Here is a 24,451-nt window from a genome sequence, read left to right on the forward strand (position 1 = left end):
TGAGCCCCATGCTCAGAACCAGAGCAGGGGAGAGTTCCCATGGGACCCAGGAGCCAGGTCACCCTAACCGTGGGCCAGTTGTGGGGCTTTTCTACCTGGCAGGAAGGGACCAACCATCTTGAGTTCAGCTCCTGTTTGTCATGCCCTTGCACGGTGCTAGGTGCCAGTGATGCCATTAAGAGCAACTGCTATGTTAGTTGAGAGTCAGACAGCCTGGGTCACATCCTACCTCCGACACTTCACAGCTCCGTCACTTTGAGCAAGTCACTTAACTTTTCTGTGCCTCAGCTTCCGCGTCTGGACAGTGCAGCTTACAGGGGCCTGCCAGCCTCAGATCATGAGATCTGATGGGTTAATTTCTGTAACGCTCACAACACAGTGCCTGGCCCACGGCTCCACGCCAGCCTCTGTACAGACGTTATCTCGGGTCTCGCTGACACTAACCCGTGAGGGAGAGAACATCATCATCTCATTTCACTGAGTGGGGAACAGAGAGCTACAGCAAGTCACCCCAGAGTTACAGAGCTGAGGTTGAAACCCACATGTGCCTGACCCAGGAGCCCGTTTATCCCCACTCTCCTCTGAGCATCCTTCCATCCTGGCTGTCAGCAGAGGGCGCAGCTGAGCCATCAGGAGAAGGCTCTGATGGGGGATGCAGGTGAGAACAGCTACTCCCTGGGCATGAGGAGCAGAAAGCTGATGGCTGAGGGCGTTTTCCTTTGTTGCCTTAGAGTCCACGAGTGTACTAGTAACGTTTTTCCTCTTCCACTTAGCTTACTTTGAGGGCTGTTCTGTGTATCTTTTCTTGGCTAATTAGCCCCTAAGGAAGTTATAAAAGTGGGAAAGAGTCACACTGGGCTCTTGCCTGAGAGCGAGTCCGTCGGCCTCCATAAATGCTGCATTGTGTCACCCCTCAGGCGGGCTGGCCCTTGCCCCGGGTCACCTGCTGTTCTCAGTCACATGGGCATCTTTGAATTAGGGGCCGTATGTCATCAAAGGTTTAGGGCTTGGGCTCCGAGGCTGGACTGCCCAGTAAATCCCAGCTCCTCACTTGCTAAGGGATGGGAGTTTGGGCAGATCCCTTGGCTCCACATGTTCTCAGGTGTGAAACGGGGATGGTAGCCCACCTCCTAAGGCTGTGATGAGGACTAACCCATATAACCCGCCAGGAGAGCTTAGATCAGCGTCAGGGACCCGGCAGGCGTCCGAGGAGTGGTGGTGGTTTTATTGTTGGGAGAGGAAGTCGCTCTGTGAGCACCAGCTTAGGGGTGAGAGGGGGGCTGAGGGGCTTGGGAGTGGCTCAAGGTAGAGGACAGAGAGGAAGACCAGGTGGCGAGTGGCTTGGCGGCCAGTGTTCTGCCCACGTGCTGGGGGTGCTGGCCACAGGGAGAGCCCAGCCCTGGGCCCCGGAGCCTTGAAGTAGTTCTCACCCATTCAGATGGCCCAGGAGTCCCCTCGTTCCCAGGTCTTCCCTCTTGGGAGGGAGAGGCCGGGGCAGGCACCGGGAGCGAAGCGCAAAGCTTTGGAAGCAGGAAGGGAGGACCTAGCAGGCGCAGAGGGAGCCAGGGGCAGGGAGGCTGTGCCAGGCGCGGGCTTCATGTTTCTTCTCATGAAAAGTCGAGAACTGGGGGATTTTCTCTCACTGGCGGTATTGGAGGGGAATCAGCTGGTGCCCGAGCCCTGCCAAGGGTGCCCGCACACCTGCTGACCTTTGGCCCCAGGCCAGCCCTCCCGGAGGGTTCTGATTGGTCTGACTCTGAGGGTCAAGTCTCTGATATCAGGCCCCTGAGATGCTTTACTGCTTGTGAACTTCACTTGCAAACCATGTGCTGTGTCCCCCACCTACAGAGAATCCCGTGCCCGAGTTGGGGTGATTGGGCTTGATCTGCTCAGACGTCAGTCTGTGCTGCCCTGATGTGGGTGTTCCACACACCTTCACAGCAAGACCCTCAGTGGCACAGCTCCTGCTTAGGAGGCACTGGGTTGCAGAGACTGCCACTGCTCCTTGCCCTGGTACCCGAGGATTCTGCACCTTGGTGTGCTGGTGGACGCTGGTGGAGAAGCTGCTGATAGCCCTGCTGTAACAATGACTACAAATACAGTGACTTAACACAACACAAACTCGTTATTTTATCATTCTGAAGGTTGGAAGTCTGTCATTGGACTAAAATCGAGGTTTCGGCAGGGCTGTGCTCCTTCTGGAGGCTCCAGGAAAGAACCCATTTCCTGGCCTTTTCCAGTTTCTAGACTCGGCTTGCATTACTTGGCTCGTGGTCCCTTCCATCTTCAAAGCCAGCAGCGTAGCATCTTCCAGTCTCTCACACTGATCCTCCTGCCCTCCCTCTTACAAGGACTCTGATGTTATACTGGTCCCGGCCAGACATTCCAGGATAATCTCAAAAATCCTTGACCACCAGCACCACGACAAAAAGCCTTAACTTAAATCATGCCCTCAAGTCCCTTTTGCCACGGCAGGTAACATATTCATAGGTTCCAGGGGTGAAAGCGTGGACATCCTTGAGGGGCTGCTGTTCTGCTTCCCAGCTGTCAGTATCACAGGACACCACCTCTTCCGTATCAGAGACCTGGCACCTGCCTGAGTCACTTAGCCCCTGTCACAGGCTACTGGGGGTTTGGGCAAGTTAACGCGTCTGTACCTCAGTTTCTTCATCTGTTTGCCTCCTAGGGTTGTCAGGATCAAAGGAGTTAACACACGTAGTGTCGAGATGCTTTTCCTTTTCCTGTACCTCTCGTGTTACAGCCATAGGCGTGAGCTTGTTATTTTCCCCACATGGTGCTTCCATAGGTTGAGTACCGGTGCCTTGTGATTGTCTGAAGGCAGGCGCTCACCTGCAGAGTGTGGTGACTTGTCGTCCGTGTCCTGCCCCTTAGTCCTGGTCATTGTTAATATTATTCACAGAAGCTGGGTCTATAAAGAGTTCTGTGTGGACCTCTTACTGTTGGCAGTTTTGCCTCCTTTTGAGTTATTTCTTAGAGTAAATTCCTAACCTTGGCAATCATGGAGTTAAAGGCCTCTCGAAATGCTCTGGAAAGGTCATAGAACTTGTTCACACTGCTGCCATACCTTAGTGGCAACAGGTATTGGCTTAAAAGGGAGACAATTGTATTCATCCTTTCAGCAATACCGCCCGTGTGCCTGCTGTGTGCCAGGCACCGTTCAGGGGAGCGGGGGGCGGTGATGGGAAAAGACGAGCGCGTTTCCTGTAGTCATGGAGCTTGTCTGAAGCAGAGGCTGCTGTTTATTTAACAGGCCCCTCATTATTCCTTTCGTTTGCATTTCTTTGTTCACTAATAATATGTTTTTTGTTTTTAAAGCAATTTTATGGAGTCAGTATTCAGCTCTCGTGCCCCAAGGCGTGCCGCGTTAAATGTTCCAAGCTGACTGCCCTGTGCGGCCTTCCTCGGGGCCTCTGGGTCTGCTGAAGCTGCCTCCCCCAGGGCCGCACTGATTTGTCATCATGGAACCGTGTGCCTGTGTTCCCAGGGACCGATGTCATGGTGCGCTGCCTGAGGCTGCTGAAGGAGTTTAAGCGGAAGGTCGAAGACCAGGACGACGACGAGGACGAGGAGGCCATCTCCAAGGCCGTGCCACCGGTGGACATCGTGTACGAGCGGGACATGCTCACACAGACCTACGAACTCAGTAAGTCCCGTTCTCCTACCTGCATATACACAGGGTTCCTGAGCTTTGAGTCGAGGTGTGTTTTGGTCATATGTTGAAAGAGGGCCCTGCTGCCGAGAATGTCACGCAGCGGGAAGCTCCCTGGTCCCCTTGAGGGTTTAGGCTTTGGGGTCAGATTTGAGTTTGAGTCCTTGCTCTGCCCCTTGTCCACCAGCTGAAGACTTTAGCAAGGTCTCCGAGCCTCAGTTCCCTCATCTGTAAAATGGGGATATCTCCCCTAGCATGTAAGAGGACTGAATAAGTAGGATTAAAACATCTGGTGTAGCGCCTGGTACGTAGAAAGCACTAAAAAAATTACCTATTAATATTACTACTCAAAGATTTGAGAGTCACCTACCAACTTCTCAAATTGGTCTGGAATCATTGCAGGCTGGGGATTGTTGTGATGAAGGGGGAGGAAACATGTTTCTGTCCATTCCTCACCCTTCCCCTAAATCCCCTAAAATCTATGTAAGACAGCAGTGACCCAGTGCCATAGATGGTGTGGCCGCAGGTCCCTGTGGAGCGGAGGATGTCTAGAGTAGAAGGGGAGGGGCTGCAGGAGATCTGGTTCAGCCAGCAGGTACGAAAGCACCTGGCAAATCAGCACAGCCTTTAGGGAAGGCTGTTTGGCTGTTTCCATCAACTCTTCAACATCTCTCAGGATCTGTTCCTCAGAACACAGTTTGAGAAATGCTGTCCTTAACCCTTTCATCCCTGCTTTTAGCATGTTACTAGTTTAACGTAGGAACACATTCTAGTCACGTCTTTCCATTCTGCTGTTTATTTTTATGCGTGGACAATACAGCAAAACTGCCTTTATCTAGGTTGGTTTTACCTGGCGGCCTCCAGTGTATGCCGCATCAGGAAATAAAGGGGAAGCTCTTTCTGAACGGTCCAAGAGTGTTGCCCTGAAGTCTGCCCTGTAGTATTTTGCTGGAGGGGCTCCCGCCCACCGCCACCACCCCCAGGCTCCTTCCTGGAGTTCCCAACCCCTGAGTAGTCGAGTACATTTGAAAGGGCTCATTGCAGGAAGATACAGTAATAGCACAGCGTGTAGCAGGGCAGGAGCTGACACACCAGACAGAGCAAGTAATAGAGCACAGTTGCCTTTCGGTCATTTATTACAGGGCCAAATAGCATGATTTCCTTCTGTGGCCCCTGCTGGCCGGCACCTGTTACGGGACAAGGCAATAATCGGTGTCGGTAGTGCCTCTGAGTCTACCGAGAAGGATGGGCAGATGTTCTTCCTTAAAAATCCCTCCGGTGCTTTTTAAAAGGCTCAGTTTAATTTAGCTGAGAAAGTTCGTTCATGTGAAAGCACACTCTTCCTGCTGCAGGATAAAACAGCGTCCCTGGAGCTCGGTGGATCAGGCGTCGATTGCTTGACATACAGCTTTGACGTGGAAGAGTCAGATAGTGAGCGCTTAAAAATGAGCAATGAGTCGAGTGTTCAGAGTCTTGGGAGGGGAGGGTGGGAGGAGGCAGGTGTCTTACTCTGTCTGTCGGTTTCCCCTCATTGAAATGTCTGGGAACGGACCTGACTTGTGCAGAACGGCTCCGTGGTGGAGGCTGGGGTTCAAGCGTATTGTTTCACACAGTTGAGCGTCGTGGCACGAAAGGCATTTCCCAAGCTGAAATCCGAGTGGCTATGAACGTGGGAAAGCTGGAAGCCAGAATGCTGTGCCGTCTCCTTCAGAGATTCAAAGTGGTCAAGGTAACAGCGTGAGTTCGTTGTCTTCAGATGTGCACACAGCGTGGTTCTGAAGGGAGCCCAGGGCGGCCCTCCGTCTCGGTCAAGGAGGCAGATGGCTGCCAGGGAGGGCGGCAGTGCTGAACACAGCCCACAAGTGTGCCCCACCCCACCCCCACTGTGGATTTTGTTGGTTTTCGCTTTTTGAAAATTGAATGAGTTATCAGCATTGAAAAGTCAGCAGGAGATGCTGCAGCCCAGGGAGCAGGTCCCCCACTCCTGCGTGGGGTGTCAGCTGAGGTGGCGCTTCCGACGGCACCCAGAGACAAAGCGGGCACCCCCCAGGCCTCAGTCCCAGCCCGGCCCTCCCTGTCATTTACGTTCCTTGCCTGGGTCCTGGGGACACCGAGTTGGCCAACTGTGTCTGGTGTCCCCTTTCGGGACCCAGACCTGCTATCTCAGCCTGTTATGCTTCGCTCCCTTCTTGCCAACTTTTTGGCCATTTTGCTGGAAAGCAGTGTTAACAGTTGAGCTAATGATTGTGCAGCACTTAGCACTGTCCTTGGCGTGTGGTTGGTACATGAAAGGTGTTACTCCTTCTGCCATTAAGGGCAGAAAATCCCTTTCCCCTGTTGTAGAAGACAAAGGGGAGTAACTGAGTGACAGCTTCACCGCCACTCCCCACGGCAGTGGCCGAATGGAGCTGGGGACCTCAAGGCCCTGACTCCGAGTCTGTGACAACAGTTAAGAACCGTCCAATTCTGCTTATTGACCGTCTCTCGTAGGCCTCGTCCTGTGCCAGGCCCTGGGGGTTTGCGGAAGGCCAAGTTAGGGCCCTGCCCAGCGGGGAGCTCACAGTCTCCTAGAGCAGACACACAGTCAGGATTGCTTCCTGTGGAAGCAGAACCTGAGGGATGGCGAGACAGGAGGACCCACGAGGGGCTGAGCTGGGGCCCAGGCGTGAGGTGGAGGAGACGTGGGGGAACGTGGGAATGACAAGGAAATAGACACCGCAGAAGCCCGGTCACCCGAACACCTGGGTGTCCCGCCGTCCTCTGCAGTTTCTTAGACACATCTCGTCCCCTCCAGGGCTTCATGGAGGATGAAGGACGGCAGCGGACCACCAAGTACATCTCCTGCGTGTTTGCGGAGGAGAGCGACCTGAGCCGGCAGTACGAGAGGGAGAAGGCACGGAATGAGCTGCTGACCACCGTGAGCCTGGCCTCGGTGCAGGAGGAGTCCCTGCTGCCCGAGGGCGAGGACGCTTTCCTCTCCGAGTCGGACAGCGAGGAGGAGGCCCGCGGCGGCAGGAGGAGAGGCAGAGGATCGCAGCGGGACTCGAGGTCCTTCTCGAACGGCAGTCTCAGGACTCGGCCTCACCACTCCACCCCGAAGGGTAGGGGCGTGCTCGGGGTGGGGGGTAGGGGGCGTGGGCAGGGGGTTGCGCACCCTCAGTCTGAGCCGCTGCCTATCCCGCCTGGCTCTGGGGACGTTCAGTGCAGCAGACACCTGAGGATGACCTTGGTGCTGCCCTAACTAGGGACCTGTTGGTGTCACGTGCATCACATAATCATAAGCTTAGGAGATGCTTGTGTGGTCTGTCTCCAGGCTGCTGGCAAGTCATCTCTCCTTGGCAGATGTTTTGTTTGTTTTGCTTTTATTTGGTTGTGCCGGGGCTCCGTTTAGTTGTGGCATGCATGTGGGGTCTAGTTCACTGACCAGGGATTGAACCTGGGCCCCCTGCATTGGGAGCGCAGAGTCTTACCCACTGCCCCAGCAGGGAAGTCCCCTTGGCAAATGTTTTGTTTGTTATGTTTTGACTATTAAAGGGATGGAATTCCCTAAACGTCCTCTATCCCTTTCCCTCCAACAATCTGTGTAAGAAGCCCTTGGGGTTTTAGTTTAGTTATGGAATACTTTTCTTGAAACACGTAGAGGGTGGTGCTGATGACAGATGTGCACGTCGGGGTCGGGGTCGGGAGGGTGCGGCTCGCTGCTTGCTGGTCCACTTCCCTCATCTTAAACTGACCACATGGACTCCTTTGGCCTGGGGGGCTCTGGTCCGGCAGCTGAGCAGAAGTGCCCCTTTCACTTTGCCCCTGCTGTGGCCGCGGTTCATCCGTTCTATGCCTGTCCTCCACTGCAGGGGGGTGGAAAGTCATCAGCCTTCACCCATTGAAGAAGCATCCGTCTTCCTCCCTGGGAGCTGCTGAGAGAGGCTGCCAGAGCTCTTGCAGGGGGGACAACCTCCTGGACACCAGCAGCACCTCAGACCCCAGCGTGTCCTTGGGCTCCCACTGCATGGAGAGTCACAGCGGCGACATAGCCGTGATCGAAGAGGTCAGGCTTGAAAACCCAAAGGTGAGTGCCCATGGGGGAGGGCATTTCCTCTAGGAAGGAGCCTCTGGCAGGTGGACGTCAGCCTTGGCTTTTCTGTGCTTAAGAATCACAACAACAACAACAAAATCAATAATCGTAAAAGTGCCACATGCTCGGGCAGTGTAGGTGGGGGGGCCTCTACGGTAGGAATGCAATGCTCGTTGACACACCACCTTCACGCAGCCCACCTTAGCAGAGATCACCTGCATATTATTTACAGGGTTTTAAAATTTCCAACAACGTACTCTTTCTACTTCAGTTTATTTTGAAGGAAAAATGTGTATGGCTACTTTAAATCAGTGGTTCTCACTCTGGGCCGATTTTGCCCCCCGGGGGACATTTGGCAGTGTCTGGAGACGTTTTTCGTTGTCACGTCGGGGAGAGGGCGCTAATGGCATCTCGTAGGCAGAGGCCAGGGATGCTCTTAAATGTCCTAGACTATGCAGAGTGAACCACAGCAGAGTTATCCAGCCCAAAGTGTCAGCAGTGCTGAGGTTGAAAAACCCTGCTTTAGATGAAAAGCCAATATCATTTGCCATAAAAAGAAGGTGATCGTAAAATAGATCTGATGAAAACAAAACTTTCTTAGTCCATTCTGGTCAGATAGTGTTGTACTTCACAGTGTTAAAGACACTAGAATCAAACCAATACTTTTTCCTCAGTGTAATTAGAAGGATTAAAAGGCAGTTGACACAGGAATGCCTTTGTCATTATGTGATTCAGTGCTGTCCTTGGTGGCTGGAAGGTGCCTCAGATATGGCCAGTGGTGCCTCAGTTGCCCAGCACAGAACAGACTTGGGATCAGGGTGGCCTTTGATGCTGTTGCTGCTGTTTGGTTCGGGCTTCACAGCGACCCTGTAAGATGAAAGCCAGCTCTGGTCAGGAGGAGGCGAGCAGAGCCTCTGGGGACTGAGGGACTTGCCTGCTCAGTTAATGACAAAATGGAGAGTGGAACCCGTGGGTGTGGAGTTCCCACCCTGCCCTGCTTCTCCATTTCCGGTGTGGAAGCCTGAGCTTGGGTTCTCTCCCTACAGCAGGAGTGATGGAGCACGGGTTGGGGGAGATTTTCTGTGGAATTTTCTAGAACCTTCTAGCTGTATCCTATCATTGGATGCCATGACTCTATCAAGTCATGATTGGTCTTGTCTCCACCTGAAGCACCTGCTGGCAGGTGGATCCCACCAAGTTCCCAAAGGTTTTCCCTGCCATCCTGGCCCTGCCACCCGCTTTGCACCTCCTCATGAGGTCCACGTGTCCCCAGCAGCACACTCCCTCCAGGCCCTGCCAGTCCTGCTGCTAGCTTCCTAGCTCAGCTCTTTCTCTTCCTCTTAGAAATCTGTCCCCAGAGTAATGGCAGAACCTTGTCCTTCTTTTTGCCCACTTGCTGAGAAGAGGGGCGTGAACTGTGCTGTCTGGAGGTCCCTTGGTGAAGCGTGTGATCACTTTGCTCTGCAGCAGCGCCGTGGAAAGCAGGCAGATTTTCTCGCGTGGTTCTCCTCCAAAATGTTTGCTTTGAAACGCAAGAGAGAACCAAAGTCTTTCTGCCACTCTTGGGCCCCTTCTTGGATCTGTGACTCTTTCGCCCCTCGAGCCCCGCCCCCTTCAGGAGAGAACCGAGCCTCTTCCAGAGCACCGGTGCCTGCAGGGAAGTGATGGGACCCCGGCCCAAGGCGCCTCCTCAAGCGTGTTCTCATTCTCTGGAAGCGCTTCTCCAAGCGAGGAGGGCATCCAGCAAAACAGGCCATGGGACTGCCAAGTGGCACTGAATTATGCTGAGTGACTGGCCAGGAGTGCGTGAGGGTTATGATTTCCTTTCCCTTCAGGGTGCACATTTGGGCTTCAGCATCTTTGATCCAAAGGCAGATGGAGCAAGTTCAGATTCTAAGTTCCTGGAAGCTAAAAGGAACCACGAAGAGAGCAGTGGGCGTGGCAGCAGGGGTGGGGGAGGGCACCCGTCCGCTCTCCTCCCCGTCATTCACTCGCCACTCATCCTGATCCACTCGGAAGCCTGCCTCTGCATCTCCCTTATGTTCCCAGAGAGGCTGCCCGTGGCTTCCCTGAGGCGGAGGCAGAAGCCCGTCCTGGCGCACGTTCACGCCCTGGGACCCGGTGTGGTGGTTTCGCCTCACTGAGCCCCGGTTTCCTCTTCCGTAAAATGGGGACCATAATAATGAGGTGGTTGAGAGTTCTGGATGAAGAAGCCCCACAGAGTGACGGCGGGGGGTCGGCCCCCAGTCTGTCCATTTCCTCCCTTCCACTGCGGAAGAACCAAGTAAAGAGTGAATGCGGTCCCCTTCCCCGGGAAGGGCTGGAGTAGATGCCTCTGCTTTCTGTTCTCAAACCAGCTGATCTTCATAAGGTTCTGGGCTCCTCTTTTGGCAGATGTCTGTGCTGTTACAAAGCACTGAAATAGTGGGGTAGTGGGATCCTATGGGGGCAGTAATCCTCTTGACTGTTTTTCTTGAAATATGGCGTAGAAGTTCCGTAAGGAGGGAAAGCGTACTGGCAGGAGTGGTGTCTGGCCCCCAAACCTTGCTGAGCCCATAGTTTTCTCATGCTTTTGGTCCCTGTTCTAGGAGAGTAGCAGTTCCCAGAAGACTGGGAAGCACGGCCCAGGCCAAGACAAACCCCATGAGACTTACCGACTGCTGAAACGCAGGAATCTGATCATAGAGGCTGTCACCAACCTCCGCTTAATCGAGAGCTTATTCACGTAAGGAGTAGTCTGTCTGTCTGTCTTGCATTAATAGTAAATCCCACATCAATCAGTCATCACCATCCACAGAAATGACTTAGAGGCATTTGCATCTCTCTTCTGCTGCATAGATTCTCACAGGAGCCCTTTGTGGTAGAGAGGATTTGCAGTCTGTTTGTGTGATTTGAAAAGTGTAGACATTGAGGAATATCCATACACTTGACAGGGAGAGAATGATGGAGCAGGAAACAGAGGTCACGGGGAAAGTGCATTTGCCTTGTTCCTTCCTTAGGAATTTGGTGCTCAGGAAGGGGTGAGAGGAAACGGAGGCAGGGAATAGCATGAGCTTAGAAACATTGTTATTAGTTCTCCAGGGAGCCTTTTGTTCAAACAAAATCTTTTATGAAAACAAAAACAAAAGGGACTGTGAATGGATAAAGAAGATGTGGCACATATATACAATGGAATATTACTCAGCCATAAAAAGAAACGAAATTGAGCTATTTGTAGTGAGGTGGATGGACCTATGTCTGTTGTAGGGAGTGAAGTAAGTCAGAAGGAGAAAAACAAATACCGTATGCTAACACATATATATGGAATAAAAAAAAATGGTTCTGAAGGACCTAGGGGCAGGACAGGAATAAAGAGGAAGACATAGAAAATAGACTTGAGGACATGGAGTGGGAGGGCGAAGCTGGAGCAAAGTGAGAGTAGCATCAACTTATATACACTACCGAATGTAAAATAGATGGCTGGTGGGAAGCAGCAGCATAGCACAGGGAGATCGGCTCGGTGCTTTGCGATGACCTAGAGGGGTGGGAGGGAGGCTCAAGAGGGAGGGGATATGAGGACGTGTGTGCATGTGGCTGATTCGCTTTGTTGTGCAACAGAAACTTTAACACGGTATTGTGAAGCAGTTATACTCCAATGAAGATCTATTTAAAAAAGCGGGGGGGACACACATGTGGAGCTTCTGTGTCCAGGGTGCAGTGGAGGCTCTGCTCCCTGGTTTGGTCCTTCTAACCCACTGTTACCACCACGTCCTGGGAGGCATCCTTGAGCTTCTGGGCAGCCAAGGTCAAAGCCACTCGCTCAGAAGGAGCCTTACCCTTGAGTCAAGGATGTGAGTTCTCTAACTAGGGGATGGGGAGACCGCCTCTGGATACTGCTGCCTGGGTCTCCTCTTCTGTGCAGGTGAGATGGAGCTAGGTGCTCCTAATATCCCTTCTGGACCTGCCATTCTATGAGTAGTGATATGGAAACATCACCATAGTGACTCAGTAACATCTAGAGAGAAGATACGTGAGGAGAGGAGTCAAAAGAGCTTCAGATCTGAGAGTGTCAACAGTGGTAAACTGGAACATTCCTTAGCTGGATGTTGAATTAGCATGGAGACTCAGTGAAGACAGATTTCCATGACGGAGCTCAGTTTCTCCACCATCGTTGTCTTAAATCATGTAATCTCTTTAGTTCCTGGTGAAAGGCTCAGAACGTGAAGCTGCTGTGATTGGTGGCTTGTCTTTAGCTAACTCATTTATCACAGAGAGATGATCTTTGCTATCTTAAGTCATCCTTTCAGTGGTGAAACACCCTTTAATTCTCCCCTACTTTCTGCTAGATCCCATTAGGCAGGTGTCGGTTGCCTGGGCTTAGAAAGGCCTTCCACGGTTGAGACTGGGAATATTAACGGCTTATTTTGTGATGCTGCAGGATTCAGAAGATGATCATGGATCAGGAGAAGCAAGAAGGTGTGTCCACCAAGTGCTGCAAGAAGTCCATCGTTCGCTTGGTGCGGAACCTGTCCGAGGAAGGCCTCCTGAGGCTGTATCGGACGACAGTCATCCAAGACGGCATCAAGAAGAAGGTAGGGCTTCCCTGGTGGTGCAGTGGTTAAGAGTCTGCCTGCCGATGCAGGGGACACGGGTTCCTGCCCCGGTCCGGGAAGATCCCACATGCCACGGAGCGGCTGGGCCCGTGAGCCATGGCCGCTGAACCTGCACATCCGGAGCCTGTGCTCCGCAACGGGAGAGGCCACAACAGTGAGAGGCCCGCGTATCGCAAAAAAAAAAAAAAAAAAAAAAAAGAAGGTAACCACACAGACCACCGCTCGTGCTGGGTGTTCTCTTACCCGGCTTCCCACATCCTTGTCCTGCCGATAGTTCGGAATTTCCCATTATGCCTCCTCCCTGGGGCAACGGATTATCTCCACTTCCTGTGGAAGCTGGAAACAGAAAAGAGGAATAACCTGCTTGGATTGTAGAGCAGCCTGTGCAGCCCAAGGCAGGTGTCCTGCCCCACAGCCAGCCTCGAAGGAGAGGATGGAAATGGAGGCATATCCAGGTTCAGCTAACTAGCACTGGGAGAAGTTAAGCAGCATTTAGAAGGTGGAAAATTTAGGGCTTCCCTGGTGGCGCAGTGGTTAAGAATCCGCCTGCCAATGCAGGGGACATGGGTTCGAGCCCTGGTCCGGGAATATCCCACGTGCCGTGGAGCAGCTAAGCCCGTGCGCCACATCTACTGAGCTGCGTACCACAGCTACTGAAGCCCATGCGCCCAGAGCCTGTGCTCTGCAACAAGAGAAGCCACCGCAATGAGGAGCCCGCGCACTGCAACAAAGAGTAGCCCTCACTCGCCACAACTAGAGAAAGCTCGAGCACAGCAACGAAGACCCAATGCAGCCAAAAATAAATAAATTAATTTATTTATTTAAAAAAAAAAAAAGGTGGAAAGTTTAGACTAAGCAGCAAGAACATTAGCCACAGAAATCTGCAGAAACATATCCCGGAGGAAATGATGTCAGCGACTCAATTAGCATGCGTTGCCAGGTCGTCCAGTGAGGACAGTGGATCTCTTCTTTCCCAGTTTATCTGTTTCTGTAAAGTTTAAAGTTTGGGGCCATTCCCATAGCAACTGCAGCTCAGTGGCTTTGCACATATTCTAAGGCATAAATTTTTCAGGGTCAGAGTCACTTGAGATACCCGGCTGGGCGTTGGAACCAAAGGGAATGCTGCTGCGGAATAGGCATTTGTAATTTCCTGCCCTTTTTTCTGACAGTGTTTTAAATCTCTGCCTTAAGAAAGCTCTGCTTTGATGTTTTGTTTTCTTAATAAGGTGGCAAGGTCATTTCTGGTCTTTTTTACTTTGAAATTTGAGAAACATAGAGCAGTACCAGAAAATGACTTTAAAAACTGTGTTTCTGCCATTCCAAGTTGGGCAGCTCATCGGTTTTTATATCTTCAGTGAGTCCCCTTGACATCGCCCCTCTCCCTTCCGCAGGCTGCCTGCTTCTCGTCCCCCTGAGCATGGCAGGAGGTCCTGGTGCTGACCTCTCTCACTGGGGGACAACAGCCCAGCCGGTCAGCAGCAATGCCTCTGATTTCTGTTGGTCTTCACAGAGCAGGTCTTTCCGACGTGCAGCCTCCTCAGGCAGTAACTGAGAGCCGGGACATGAAATCTCCCCCAGCCTAGGAGTGGAGAGAGACTGTGTTTATATAGACATATGGACATCTGCCATGTCCCCCATGCCTATCTGGTCGCATATCCATCGGTGGTACCAGAGCGAGTGGGCAAGAAGTGGGGATGAGGAGTGAGTGTCCCAGGTGAACACTGATGATCAATCAGTGGCCCAGTACTGGGGGCCTCTTGCCAGGGGGTTACCACTGTAGTAGCCCATTTGCCAGGTGGAAAGGCCGCCATACTGTACATCTGCCTCCAGAGTAAGCTTCGGTTTCTCGGCAGCACCTTCTCTGGCACCCAGAGCATGTGCTGCTGGCTGGCTCCCGCCGACCTGCGGGAGCCACGCTGGCTGGAGTTGCTGCGTCCGGCACCCGCCTTTTGCCGTTGCTCCTGTGTCCTGCCCTGTCCATCGGACTTTTGGGAAGTCGGCCCGGCCATTTGGCTGTGGAAAGTGGCGAACTAGGAATGCTTTGTATTTGCACCTGGCTTATAGATTCTCTGAGGTGTTGCCTAACTGTATCTCATTTGAACCTCACAAAACCACGAAAACGGTTGGCAGGGCAGCAGGGAAGGGTCTCCATTTCCCAAGTGAGGAGCAGAAGAGATGGAGCCACGTGTGGCCTTTGGAGTCCCTGTCCAGGCATGGCCACCTGTCCCCTGTGACCCACCCTCTTCAGGCCGTTTTGGTCATGAAGCCTGCTGGCCAGAGTTACTTGTTTAGAAAACCTTACCTTGCTGTCTCCTGGGGCCCAGGCCTCACACTCCCATCTACTGCTCAGCCCCACTGAGTTATGGCCATTTGTCAGTCTAGTTATCACTCGAGAAACGATAGCCGCCTTACTGTTAAGCCTCAGTACCTTGGAAAAGCTAAAACAACAAAGGCAGCCCTGAATCCTCTGTCACTCTGTTTAGAGGCACAGCTGGCAGGTGTCCCCCAGTGACACTCTCAGCAAGAGGAGGTTAATGAAAGCCGCTTACCTCTTCCAGATGGAAGCCCTCAGGATTCCCGAGCAACTGTGGGAAATGCTCAGCTAGCAGGATGGGGCGTCGGGAGCAGCCCCCCAGGTAGCAGCCGGGACCAGTGGGCCGTGACAGCCCAGCTGGGGGGCTGCAAGGCGGACGGCTTGATTTCCAGGGCAGAATTCCTAACCAGTCAGAGCGGCACATGATGGATGGCGGAGCTTTCTGGCTTGGGCACTTGAGGGATCTTGATGGCAGAAACTGTAAGGGCAAACTGTTTAGCATTTCACTTCCCGTTTCATAACTGCCTTTTGGAAGTGTCAGTGACAGCAGGTATAACCAGGGTTCCACCAGGGAACTGAGTTGTGGAACTAAGTCTCCCCTGGCACCTCCCCAGCCCTTTGGGACCCCCTGACCTCTCTCCGCAGGTGGATCTGGTGGTGCACCCGTCCATGGACCAGAACGACCCTCTCGTGAGAAGTGCCATCGAGCAGGTTCGTTTCCGGATGTCCAATTCAAGCACAGCCAACAGGCAAGTGGCAGCTCCCATGGGAATTCACAGTGACGCTGCCTGGGTTTATGTTCCAACCTGAAGCAGTTTCCACAAAAGCCCTTTTATTCATACTTTTGTGAGATCAGTGAAGTCACTGGTTTGGGGTTTATGGTTCATGATCCCCTAGCCTCAAAAAGGATCAATTTCTGGATTCTTTAAGAGGAAAAAAATCCTAACATTCTTCTTTTTTTAATTTTTATTTTATATTGGGGCATAGTTGATTAACAATATTGCTACTTTCAGGTGTACAGTAAAGTGATTCAGTTATACATATATATGTATATCTATATATATATCTATATTAAGTTATACACGTATCTATTCTTTTTCAAATTCTTTTCCCATTATGGGTTGTTACAGAATAATGAGCGGAGTTCCCCTCTGCTAACATTCTTAATTCTATGCTCTCTGATAGAGTGTGAACGGAGTGCTCCAAGTCATAGGCCCTATGACATGTGAGACTTGCATAGTTTATAATATAGCTCAGAATGATTCTGGTTGCCTTTCTGAGGTCTTCTGTCATTTTGTTCATAAACCACCTAATGGACTGGCAGAAAGCTCGGTGGGAGAACATTCTCGGTTGGGTTTAAATTAGAGGTGGCGCCTGGGCTCACAGATGTTGGTTTGTGTGGCCTGCCATGCCTTGGCCACAGGGGCTTTGAATCAGTTACCAATTAATTTCATGTCAAATTCCTGATTTCTGGCATTGGTGAAAGTGTCAGAGGTCCCAGCACATTGGGCAGCCCTTCTCGTGAGGTAGCAGCTGCCCCGTAGGTGGGGGTCCACTGTCCAGGTCAGCCCCAAATGTCCAGTGCCCTGACACATTTTATCCGTTTACATCACCTGTTTGGCCCCTACAGGCAGTTGATTTGAAACCCCAGGGCCAAATTCTTGAGGACAGACCCTGTCCTTTCTCAGCCTTTGGTTTTCTAACATCTTATATTTGAACTTCAGGGTTAAAGCGCCCCAGCCTCCAGCGCCTCAAGGGGAAGCTGAAGAAGAAAGTCAAGGAAAAGGGGACCCAAAAGGATCAGGAGACTCTCAGCTGAATGCTTCCTCTAAAGTAGAAAGTGGACGGGTGAAAAAGACTGATGAGAAAATGGGCATAACCCAGCTGAAAAACTATCACCCTGTTGTAGGTAAAAAGCAGCTTCTTGTCAGGGTCTGTTTGTGTTTCGTTTGGTCTTCTGAGTCACTTGGTATTGGCACATCCGAGCCCTGGGCTGTAGGCAGAGAGTCAGGTCTGAATCAACAGCTGGGGTCGTGGGGGGCTGGTCACGTGCTGGCATCAGTTTTCCTGTGTAAAATGGGGGTGATTCTTGCCCGGAGTACCTCACAAGGCTGTTATGAGGGCCAGGTGAAATTATGCCAGGTCCCAACCTGAGGAATTGTTCACGAAGATTAACTCTTTGTGCTGCATACCCTTGGGCTGGAACATTCTGTAAACCACAGAAACTCTCTGCCTTTCCTGAGCCCACAAGCCTCTGGTAGTTACAGCCACTGATGGGTTTGAGCATTCATCTAATTTTCTGGGATGCAGATCTCGAACAGGGCTGTCTCCCCTCACCCCACACCCAGCTGCTCTGACGTCAGCTTGTGCTGGGCCGGTGCCCACGGCCGGGCCTTCGCAGTTGGGGTGTAGTTGTAGTTGCTGGTCACAGCATGCAGCTGGAGGAGGAGGGCAGTGGTGACGGCTCACAGACTTCTGTCAGGCAGAAACGTCCTGGTGGGGGACCCGGCAACCTGGGGATTCTGAGCAGGAGAGGTCATTTGTGTGACTTCCCTTGCTGAGGGCTCCAGGCACATGGACTTATCCCAGACTCTTAAGGTGTCACAGTTAGAAAGTATAGATGGAGGGAGAAACCTGTGCACGAGGCAGCGCAGCGGAGCAGCATGTGCGCCTGAGTGGACAAGAGGCAGCCGAGAGCTCCTCGCGTGGTCAAGGCCTGACGGCAGAGGAGGGGCCCTCCAGTCCCTGTTCCTCACCACCCTGTTCCTATGCCTCCCTTGGCTCTCACCTGTCTCCTTTCACTGGGGAAAGTCAAGGAGCACTTTGTGTCAAAGAAATAAGCTATTTAGAAGAACCTAGATTTTGGGATGTTTTGCACAGTCCCCATCAGCCTCAGGTCCTCTTGCTGGGGTCTGTCGTGGTGGCCCCCTGCCCTGTTACACTCTGGCTCACTTCCTGCGCACGCCTCCTTCCTGGCTGCACCCCATTGCTCGGGCTGGCCCTTCCTCGAATGTGCCAAGCACACCCCCATCTCAGGCTTCTTGCATTCGCCCTGGGGGGCATGTCGCCCAGGTATCTGCATTGCCCGCTCCCTCACCAACTCGAGGACGTCCCTTAAGGCCTCTCCCCAGTGAGACCTTCCAGGCCTCTGTAGAATTACAGCCCTCCTCTGCCTCCCTTGCTTTATTTTCTGCATCGCTCTTTCCATCCGATGTACTGTCTTAGATAGTTTGTTACTGTCTGCCCTTTCCCGCTAGAAAGTAAGTCCCGTGAGGGTGAAAACATTTGTCGTCTCCCTGGCCCTTGGGATACAGTGGCACTCAATAGTTTTTGAATGAATTGAACTTAATTGAATCTGGGATTTTCAAGCATCACCCTCCTTTCTTGCCCCAGTTCCTGGACTTGGGCGTTCTCTAGGGTTTCTGCCCAAAATGCCTCGCCTGCGGGTGATCCACATGTTTCTGTGGTACCTGATCTATGGGCACCCTGCCAGCGACACGGTGGAGAAGCCGGGCTTCAGCAGCGAAAGGAGGACGGGAGCCCCATCCTCCTCCGGGAGCAACTTGGAGGCCTCCTCCGATGCCCCACCCAAGGACACCCAAGATGGAGCCACCCGGGAGGGTGAAGTGGAGCTCTCCACAGAGACCGGTGAGATGCCCTGGGCAGGCAAGCCACAATGGGGTCCAGAGGGGAGTCATGGTGGTTCCTTGTCCTTATGATCTGAACTGGCTGAGTCCCCATTATTGCCCTGATCAAAACAAAGACATAATCCAAACTGCTGAGCCTCCAGGCTTCCTGCCTGACAAGGAGGGTGTTGCCCTAGTTTGTGGTGAGAGGGAACCAAGACCTACTGGGAGGCGATACCAGCATCATGACCGGGACCCTGTCTCAGGACTGACCCCTGTTTTCTCCCAGTGTATGTGGATGAAGCCTCGTGGACGCGCTACATCCCTCCCGTCCCAGTCCACAAGGACTTTGGCTTCGGCTGGGCTCTGGTCAGCGACATTCTTCTCTGCCTGCCCCTCTCCATCTTCACCCAGATTGTGCAAGTCAGCTACAAGGTACCGATGACTCCCAGGCTTTCTCAGGGGCTGGTCCCTCAGCTCCATACCAGAGGGCCTACACTCACCTGGTCAAGGGAAAATACTTGCAATTGCCTGGCTGGCTGGCTGGGTGGGTGGCTCGATAGATAGATAGATAGATAGGCTAGATAGATCGATAGAGTGGCTCGCTAAATAGATAGATAGAGTGGTTCAGATAGATAGATAGATAGATAGAGAAAGAGAAAGAAAAAGAAAGGCAGACAGAATAGATTGGGTGGATGGATAGATGGTGAGTCAAGGGAAATATTTCAAAGACTTGTTCTTCTAGATCAGTCAAAAGACAAGACAATTATGGTATAGCAATAAAATATATTTTTACAAATTTGGTAAATACAGAAAAAGGAAAAAATAGAAATTACCATAGAAATGCTATAACTTCATCACTCAGAGGTATCACTGCTAGTGTTTTTGGTGCATTTTCTTCTAGCCTTTTTCTTCCTATGCCATGTTTGTATGTAATGCATGTGTATATATGTGAGGTCTTCCTTTTTAAAAAAAACTGAATTGAGACCATACTGTATTTACTCTTTTATCATCTGTTCTTTCCACTGAACAATGTATTGTATTTTCCACATCGTTGCTTTAACTTGATATTAAGTAAATCTGCAGTATTCCTTCTTATGCACGTACCCTAGTGTATTTAACCAATACTCTATTTTTGGACATTTAAGCTCCAGTTTCTTGGTGGTGTTAAGTGACATGTTGATGAATACTTTTTGTTAGACGTATTTGTGGGCAGCTCCAAAATTTTCGTCTTAGGTTAAGGATAGAAGTAGAATCACTGGCTTTAAAGGCCATAAGCATCCTTCATCCGTTTTTAATTTTTTTTAATATGAATAAATATATTCCCCTATTGTCCCCCAGAAATGTTTTAGCACTTTGCATGCCCACCAGCAGTGAGTGAGGCCACCTGTTTACTGTACCCAGCAGTGTGGCAGATGGGTTGGAGGGGAGGGGCGTCAGGACTGAGAAATGTGGGAGGTTTGGAGCGACAGGCAAGAGGGGGCTCTGTCCCCATGGGACGGATGGCCAGATTCAGCGAGACCACAGCCTGGAAAGTAGTGGTGTTTTTTTTCACAATTCTTGCAATTCACCCTGTCCTTGAGGGTGAGCTGAACCTGAAATTCACCTCTCAGGTGGACAACCTCGAGGAGTTTCTGAACGACCCTCTGAAGAAGCACACGCTGATCCGCTTTCTCCCCAGGCCCATCCGGCAACAGCTTCTGTACAAGAGGTGAGGTCCCTGCAGCCGACTCAGGGCGGCCGAGGGTCCTGGTAGGCCCCTTGGAGTTAGGCTTCTGAGTAATCGTTGACCAGGAAGAGGAAAGGTTTCTGCCTGCCAGGTTGTAGCAACCCAAGGTCATTAATTCAGCCACCTGTGCCTTCTACATAAAGCGCAGAGGCAAATGCAGTGTGGGCTGGGACATTTTAGTACTTGCTTTCAAGGTTCTTTTAAAGTAAAATCTGCTGATAAAGACTGCAAGTAATGAGGTGGGTCTTCCCTCTTGTTACTTTTACTTTCGAACTCAAGGCCCCCAAGTAGGATCAGTGCCCCGTTGCCCTGGTTGGTGTTGGGATGGGAGTTCTGGGTCTCAGCACAGTTCAGGCCCGAGGCCCGTCCTCAAGGTCCCACTGGTCGAAGAGAGAAGAAGCAAGTCACATCCCTCACCCCCATGCAGACCCCCTGACGACAGCTAAGAACCCACCACCCCCCTCTGTTTTCCAGACGTTACATTTTCTCGGTGGTGGAGAACCTCCAGAAGCTGTGCTACATGGGGCTGCTCCAGTTCGGGCCCACAGAGAAGTTTCAGGATAAAGATCAGGTAACAGCCTCCAGGCCCAGATGAAGGTGGTCCTGACTGCTAAGCGCAGTGTCCAGACACCTCACCCGGTGCTGAGGCTGAGGCTCTCCCCTCACCCCATCCGGTGTCTCCCTCGTAGGTCTTTATCTTCTTGAAGAAGAACGTGGTCATCGTGGACACCACCACCTGTGACCCCCATTACAACCTGGCCCACAGCAGCCGGCCCTTCGAGAGGCGTCTCTACGTCCTGAACTCAATGCAGGACGTGGAGAACTATTGGTTCGATCTGCAGTGCGTCTGCCTCAACACCCCACTAGGTACCATCCATCTTTACTGGACTCGCTGTTTTCCCTCCTTTCTGTGGGATAGCGGGAGTTAGAGCTAGAAGAGACTAGAAGCCGCCTGCTGGTTTTCCGACTGTCCCCTGGAGGCCTGGAGTGTCCTGGAAGCTCCCTTAGAAAGGACAGTGGTGGGCCTTACCTGGGAGGGCCACTAGCCCTCCACCCCATTGAGCCCACGCTGCTTCGCTTTTGTCTTTATTCATTTGCTCCTTCTGTAGGTGTTTATTGAACACCTTGTGTGTGTCTTTTCCTGCACCCGATCACACAGCAACAGGACTTATGCTGTCTTGGCGAGGACACTGAGATCCAGAGTGTGATAAGAGCTGGGGAGGAAACACACCGGGTGATGAATCGAGGGTGTTTAACTGGGCTGGTCAGAAGCAGCCTTTCTGAGGAGGAGACTTTGAGCTGAGTTCTAAAGGATAAGGCCGAGCCAGCCGTGACCAGAGCTGAGGAGGAGCATCCCAGGCAGGTGCAACGGCCCTGAGTGTTGATGGAGAAACAGAAGAGGCCGGTGTGCGTGGGAGGGGAGTGGTAGCTGATGAGATGGAGAAGCAGGCAGGAAGCAGACTCTGGGGCCTTGCAGGACACAGGAAGAGTTCAGGTTGGTTCTAAGAGCAGCGAGAAGCCATTGGAGGTTGTAAGCCAAGATCTCAGGTCTTTCAGAGTTGCCCTGGCTGCTGTGTGGAGAACAGACTGAGAGGCACCAGAGTAGAAGCAGGGAGACCAGCTAGGCGCTGTGATTCAGGTCCAGGAGAGGTCCGCTGGTGATAGTGAAGGCCAGAGGACAGGTTGGGAGGTCTTTAGGAGGAGGAACTGACCAGACTGTCCAGTGGGTCAGATGACTTGGGCTTTGAGTTAAGCCTTGGCTTGTTTTTTCTTCTCTCTCTGGAACATCCCGACCTATGTTCACCTTGCAGGTGGCCACTCCTACTTCAAGCATTCTCTCTCCGAGAAAGCCTTTCCAGCATCTTTACTGTCATCTGATGTCATTCTGGGAATTCCTTGAGTACAGGAAATTTGGCTTGTATCCCCAGCGTGTCTCAAAGTGCCTGGTACATAGGTGACATCCCGTAACTGTTTGTGGAATGAATGGAGGGTTTGTAGAAGGCGTTAGAACCTCCAGTCTTGTGCTCTTTCCTCTAAGCCAGTTTTCGTCAGTTCTGTTCTTCCCGCCTGTCCCAGGAGGAAAAGGATGCCACATTCCATCTGCACCTGGGAGAGGACTCCCTCTCTTCCTTCTGTCACAGAGCTGGAAGATCAAGGTTACACTTTGATTTTTGCAAAGCAGGAGCCACGTGTTTATTGGGTAGAACTGTTTAATGCCAATAGGCTAATGAGCACTTGTATAGATACTTTAATGGGTTCAGACAAATTTTAGAAACAGTGTTTTGTAGAATCCTCTGGCATCAGCAGTGAGCTAGGCTTTTACCAGGGCAGATTTTAAAGTGCCCTTATTCCCCTGCATTTTATACCTAGATAAAAATTTGCGAACCAGTATGTTATTTGCACCAAAGTTTTTCAGGCTTGACAACTGGTGAATTTCCATCCCTTCTCATGTTCGTGAACCGAAATGTGGGGGGCTTATTGAGTCCGTTAATCAGGCATTGATTGTCCTTTCATTCAACGACATTTGAGGGGGTTCTTCCCCATCAATAATAAGATGTGAGCATCCTTTAAAGTGGGGCTCCCAGAGCATGAGTGCACACAGGCAGCACCTGGGGAACCCCTTGAAATGCGGATTAATGGGCGCGGTCCAGGGATTTGGATTTAGCAGCCCTGGGGAGGGCCTGAATCTGCGTCTCCCACAGGCAGCTTGGTGGTGCAAGGCGAAGCATCGCCTGAAGTCCTCTTTAAGTTCAAGGTCCATTCAAATGCATGACCTTGGGTAAGCTCTTTGTAACCTCCTGAGCCTCAGTTTCTTCATTTCTAATCTGGGAACACCACCACTGCCTTGTGGGGCTGAGGTGAAGCTTGAACCAGACATCTCACGTAAAGCTCCAGCTGGGAGGTGCAGGGCATGGGCTCTCCCCGCCGCCCCTCGCCACCACCCAGGCCAAAGTCTCCCGCTGACCATGTTATGAGAGGCTCTTCGGTAGTCTGCAAATTATCATAGCCTTCCCTGGCCTGACGCAAGCAACAGTTTTAGTCGTATTTTATATTTCCTTGCAAGAGATGCTTTGTTGTGGAATCACTGAATGTAATTTCCCAACGAAATTAATGCACCTCTGGGGCACTCAGGATACGTCTGGCTGCTCCTGGAGCCCAGTGCGCCCAGGAAGACTGTGATGTTGCCTCGCACTGTCTAGATCCCCACCAGCCTGACCCTGGCAGCCACCACCGTGTGCAGCCGTGTTCACTCGTCACTTCCTCTGTGCGACACACAACTCCCCGGAGCATCCCCCTGGAAGGAGGAAGGCGTGGGGTTTCTCTGGTTGCCTGCTCGCCTTGCTGCCTTAGTAGAGTACAGGCTGCATGCGGGCCCTTTTCTCAGGTTCACGACCAGCTTTAACTCTCTGCCTTCTGCATTTTGTGCATCTTGTGCAAGGAGGTCCACCAGTTTCAGACCCTCTCCCCTGGTGGGGATCCTGGTCACAGAAAGGGAATCCAGTCTTCTCTCGCCACCCCTCAGCAGGCCGTGGCCAGCAGACCGTGGCAGGAAGGTGTCCTCAGCGGGGCTTGTGTCTGGTTTCCTAGGCGTGGTGCGCTGCCCGCGCATCCGGAAGAACAGCGGCCCAGATCAGGGCAGCGATGAGGAGGGCAGTCTGCAGAAGGAGCAGGAAAGCGCCATGGACAAGCACACCCTGGAGCGCAAGTGTGCCATGATGGAGTATACCGCGTGCGTCCCCGCCCCTCCCCGCCCCTCCCCCACATGCAGAGCCCAGCGGGTCTGGCCTGCCCCCCATCGGGCTTCCCTGTCAGGCCCGGAAGCCTGAGTCTCCGGTGCCGAGGCCGTGGCTCACATCTGGCCCCAGCCATGCTGTAGTTAGCTCACCTATGGTCAAAAAATAAAAAGAACCAGTAGCCAGAGTGCAGAAATTGGGAATTTTACATAACAGTCTGGGTTTCTGACAAGCCCTTTACTTCCACCTGCCAGGTGTTTTTCTGGGAAGGTAACAGTTATAATAAATGCCCCCTGCCCACTCCATGAGCTCTCTTTTCACTTCCCAAGGAGGGCTTGTTTTCTGTTTATTTCCATCTTCCAGGGGCAGCCGTGAGGTCGTAGATGAAGGCTTTATCCCCGGAGATGGGCTGGGAGCCGCTGGGCTCGATTCCAGTTTCTACGGACACCTAAAGCGAAACTGGATCTGGACCAGCTACATCATCGACAAGGCCAAAAAGGTGGGCTTTCAGGATGGGGGCATCCATCCCCGGGCCCCAACCTGGGGGGGCTGCCATTGCTACTCACCTGCCTTTCCCTTTCCTGGCTCACAGTTTTTGAACTGGCCAAACCAAAACTGACCAGAGACACAAATAATTACTTCCATATATACTAAAGGCATGTCAGGCCCCTTAAATATCTGCCTGGCCTTTTTTTTTTTTTCCCCAACGGATTC

At 52.1% G+C, this 24,451-nt stretch overlaps 1 protein-coding gene across 1 annotated transcript in view; it reads left to right on the top strand.

Annotated features, from left to right (window-relative positions):
• The window catches only part of GTF3C1 (general transcription factor IIIC subunit 1), a 72,263-nt gene that overhangs the window by 22,388 nt on the left and 25,424 nt on the right, over positions 1-24,451 (top strand). The window contains exons 7-21 of the mRNA XM_081257938.1: positions 3,506-3,664; positions 5,284-5,399; positions 6,465-6,771; positions 7,522-7,736; positions 10,331-10,467; positions 12,160-12,313; positions 15,294-15,397; positions 16,373-16,557; positions 18,042-18,296; positions 18,564-18,709; positions 19,888-19,985; positions 20,478-20,574; positions 20,693-20,870; positions 23,592-23,733; positions 24,101-24,236. Of these exons, the coding sequence (XP_081114064.1) occupies positions 3,506-3,664; positions 5,284-5,399; positions 6,465-6,771; positions 7,522-7,736; positions 10,331-10,467; positions 12,160-12,313; positions 15,294-15,397; positions 16,373-16,557; positions 18,042-18,296; positions 18,564-18,709; positions 19,888-19,985; positions 20,478-20,574; positions 20,693-20,870; positions 23,592-23,733; positions 24,101-24,236 (2,429 nt within the window). The remainder of the gene's footprint in view (positions 1-3,505; positions 3,665-5,283; positions 5,400-6,464; positions 6,772-7,521; positions 7,737-10,330; positions 10,468-12,159; positions 12,314-15,293; positions 15,398-16,372; positions 16,558-18,041; positions 18,297-18,563; positions 18,710-19,887; positions 19,986-20,477; positions 20,575-20,692; positions 20,871-23,591; positions 23,734-24,100; positions 24,237-24,451) is intronic.

This window comes from Mesoplodon bidens, assembly GCF_964165515.1.
Source record: "Mesoplodon bidens genome assembly, chromosome: 15".
NCBI lineage: Eukaryota > Metazoa > Chordata > Mammalia > Artiodactyla > Ziphiidae > Mesoplodon > Mesoplodon bidens.